At 39.0% G+C, this 3,052-nt stretch overlaps 1 protein-coding gene across 3 annotated transcripts; it reads left to right on the top strand.

Annotated features, from left to right (window-relative positions):
• Nucleotides 1-167: 167 nt before the first annotated feature.
• On the top strand, nt 168-2,817 carry LOC111471324 (myb-related protein 2-like). Of its 3 annotated transcripts, none has more exons than XM_023117045.1 (6): nt 168-361; nt 558-751; nt 849-925; nt 1,011-1,077; nt 1,542-1,662; nt 1,744-2,817. In XM_023117045.1, exons 2-6 carry the CDS (start codon nt 559-561, stop codon nt 2,426-2,428), a joined length of 1,143 nt encoding a protein of 380 aa, XP_022972813.1. In that variant the 5' UTR covers nt 168-361; nt 558; the 3' UTR covers nt 2,429-2,817. The 3 variants fall into 3 exon arrangements, with proteins under 3 accessions (XP_022972813.1, XP_022972814.1, XP_022972812.1); XM_023117046.1 differs by having other exon boundaries at nt 176-361; nt 1,560-1,662; nt 1,741-2,817; XM_023117044.1 differs by having other exon boundaries at nt 178-361; nt 1,741-2,817.
• Nucleotides 2,818-3,052: the final 235 nt, after the last annotated feature.

The raw sequence follows: 3,052 nt of genomic DNA, 5'->3' as shown, positions 1-3,052 counted from the left end.
CGAAAAAAAAAAAAAAAAAAAAAAAAAACCCACAAAGCTCCCTTGTCCTAATGCTTAGAATGAGATTCCATTTCCAATTCCAATTCCAATTCCAAATCCAATTCTAATTCCAATCTTGCTTGCTTGCTTTCTCAAATGGGATCGATTCTAGCACCAAATGAAAGGCCTCAGCTGTTTGTGTAACCATATTTCAAATGCCCTTTTTTTTCCCCTTCTTTTTGTGTGTTTTTGTGTGTTGTAAGATTATATTCCTTTGCCCCATCGCTTTATAAGCCCTCCTCTCTCCCCCCATCCCTTTGATCTCTCTCAACACACCACACCACACAACACAACAACTCTCCAATCCATACCCTAAACTCAGGTAATCCATTCGAAAACTATTTAGTTTTTAAAAATCGTGCTTATTTCTTTAAGAACAATCGAGTTCATACCCAAATTCCAAAAACGAAACATAAACACCTTCAAATTACTTCTCTATGATCCATAATTTTAAATTTCAAAATATGGGTCCATGTTTGTTTATAATGTGATGTTAACGTTGAATTGTACGAGTGCAGAATGTACCATCATCATCAACATAGAGGGAAAAGCATCCACTCCTCTGAGAGGCATTTGTTCTTACAAGGTGGGAATGGGCCTGGAGGAGATTCAGGTCTTGTTCTTTCCACCGACGCTAAACCCAGGCTTAAATGGACTCCTGATTTGCATGACCGGTTTGTTGAAGCAGTCAATCAACTTGGAGGGCCCGACAGTGAGCATTTCATTTCATCTTTAATTCTGTTATTATTACTATTACTATTACTATTACTATTATTATGATTTTAAGTTCTTGAATTCTATCTTCGTAGAGGCCACTCCTAAAACCGTGATGAAAATTATGGGCATTTCTGGACTTACTTTGTACCATTTGAAGAGCCATCTTCAGGTATATATCCATTTAAGCTTTTGAATCGAGTCATGATTTAACGATATCGTGACGTTTTGTATGACAATTGGTTGCTGGGATGCAGAAATACAGGCTGAGCAAGAACATGCATGGACAAGCAAATGGTGGAAGTGGAACCAATAATAAAACTGGTAATTAATTAAAGTAACTTAGTTTAATTTTAGTATAATGATATCTTTTTCATCCGTATCTAAATCTAAATCTAACAATATTTTCCAACAATATTTTCCATCGGGAGGGTAAGAAGTTTGTAAACAGGTATTTTTATCTTTTGATAACATGTCTTGGAATTCATCCATTATTTTTTTCCTTTCTATTCACTAGGATCTCTTTAGTTTCATTGATTTTGTTTGGATCCTCCTCTTTTTCGAGGAGAAATTGTTATCTAATTAAAGATCTGTGAGCAGTTGCTTACAAAGTTTAGAAAGGTCGAAGAGAAATTTTAGGAAATTGGTTGTTCATCTTTATAAATGAGATGTATGTTACTTTTGAAACAAACAAAGGTAATTGAAAAGCATAAATACTTAACGTTCCTGTAAAGCTCTCTCCCAAGTTGTTGGTTATTTGTTTGGACCTGATCGTTATGGTAAAATAGGTATGGGTTGGCGTGTAGGAACGGTGGCTGTTTCTGTAGACCAGAGATTGGGTGAGGCAAATGGAGCAGCTCGCACTAACAGCATAGCCGTCGCCCCACAGGCCTCCTCCCAGCCAAACAAGTACGCCACCTTAAGACAAAAATAGAGCAAATTTAGTGCATAAAACATGATTTATAACAATACTCCCTTCTTCTCCAGAAGTCTTCAAATCAGTGAAACAATACAAATGCAAATTGAAGTGCAGAAAAGGCTACACGAACAACTCGAGGTACAAAGGCATTTGCAGCTACGAATAGAAGCACAAGGGAAGTATCTCCAAACAGTGTTGGAGAAAGCACAAGAAACATTAGGAAGACAGAATTTAGGGACAGTGGGACTTGAAGCTGCCAAAGTGCAGCTCTCAGAATTGGTCTCCAAAGTGTCCACTCAATGCCTAACTGCAGCCTTTCCAGAGCTCCACCACCAACAACAACAACAAAACCAACCCCAAAGGCTATGTCCTCAACAAAGCCAGCCCCCTGACTGCTCCATGGACAGTTGCTTGACTTCCTGCGAGGGCTCCAAGGATCAGCAAAACAGCCACTTGGCCCTCCAACCCTATGCCATCGCCACCCACAGAGGCTCCTCCGCTGCGGACCAGCTTCATGGGCTGTCCATGGGCATGGGGTTGGTGCAAGGGGAGAAGGGGGAAGGGTATAATGGGTATTCACCATCGGAGGGACAAAGATTTGGGAGTACAAGAAAGGAGGGAGTGGAAAAGGAGAAAGTGGTGGAGGGGGTGTTTAGATATAGAATGGACTTGAATGCTGGAGAGGATCAGCTTAGTGATAATGATCATGCTGCGTCTAATACTTGCAAGATGTTTGATCTTAATGGTTTTAGCTGATTATTATTAACCTTCTTGATATAGATATATATTGCAAGATGTTTGATCTTAATGGCTTCATGAAAGTTGATATTAAAGTATAGAACTTGTTCAGCAAACCCACAAATGAGCTACTTTTAGTCATTGTTTTATTGACAAGAGAGCCCTCCCTTGTGAACCTTTTGTGAAAAGCTGATGAATTTTGTCTTTAACCCTCTTAGGTTGCCTGACATATAAGCCAAGAATGTTGCACTGTACTTTGGACAGATTGTGACGGCTATTGACATAATTACACAGCTAGTGGGGCAAGAACCCATTTGCTATGGTAACTTTCAAGCACCTGTAAACATAATCGCATAATTTGTTATGCCACAATTGAGATAATCTTAGAACATGTAAAACATTGGATATTTTATGTTCGCCTTGCTTAGTGTTCCTGACCTTCTTTGTTCTAACACAAAATCTCAATGAAGTAGCATTGGATAGTCAGTTTTCTGGTCCAAATCCTCCGTTAAGAGTTTCAACATATACTTTCTTGAGTTGCTCCAGCCACTGCTCCATACTCCGCTTTTGTAGTTGACAATGATATTTTTGTTTGTCTTTTGCTGCACCAAGAAATTGTTCTCGAATTGAGCTTGAACACAT

Source organism: Cucurbita maxima, unplaced genomic scaffold, assembly GCF_002738345.1.
Source record: "Cucurbita maxima cultivar Rimu unplaced genomic scaffold, Cmax_1.0 Cma_Scf00050, whole genome shotgun sequence".
In the NCBI taxonomy this organism is placed as follows: Eukaryota; Viridiplantae; Streptophyta; class Magnoliopsida; order Cucurbitales; family Cucurbitaceae; genus Cucurbita; species Cucurbita maxima.
Note: the sequence above shows the minus strand (reverse complement) of the source record. Positions and strands in the feature narration are given on the sequence as shown.

Bases quoted from the DNA above. Each gene is read 5' to 3' on its own strand.
- LOC111471324 (XM_023117044.1), top strand. From the start codon at position 559: ATGTACCATCATCATCAACATAGAGGGAAAAGCATCCACTCCTCTGAG. The intron at 752-848 runs GTGAGCATTTCA...CTATCTTCGTAG, and splicing joins TCAACTTGGAGGGCCCGACA to AGGCCACTCCTAAAACCGTG. The intron at 1,663-1,740 runs GTACGCCACCTT...CTTCTTCTCCAG, and splicing joins GCCTCCTCCCAGCCAAACAA to AAGTCTTCAAATCAGTGAAA.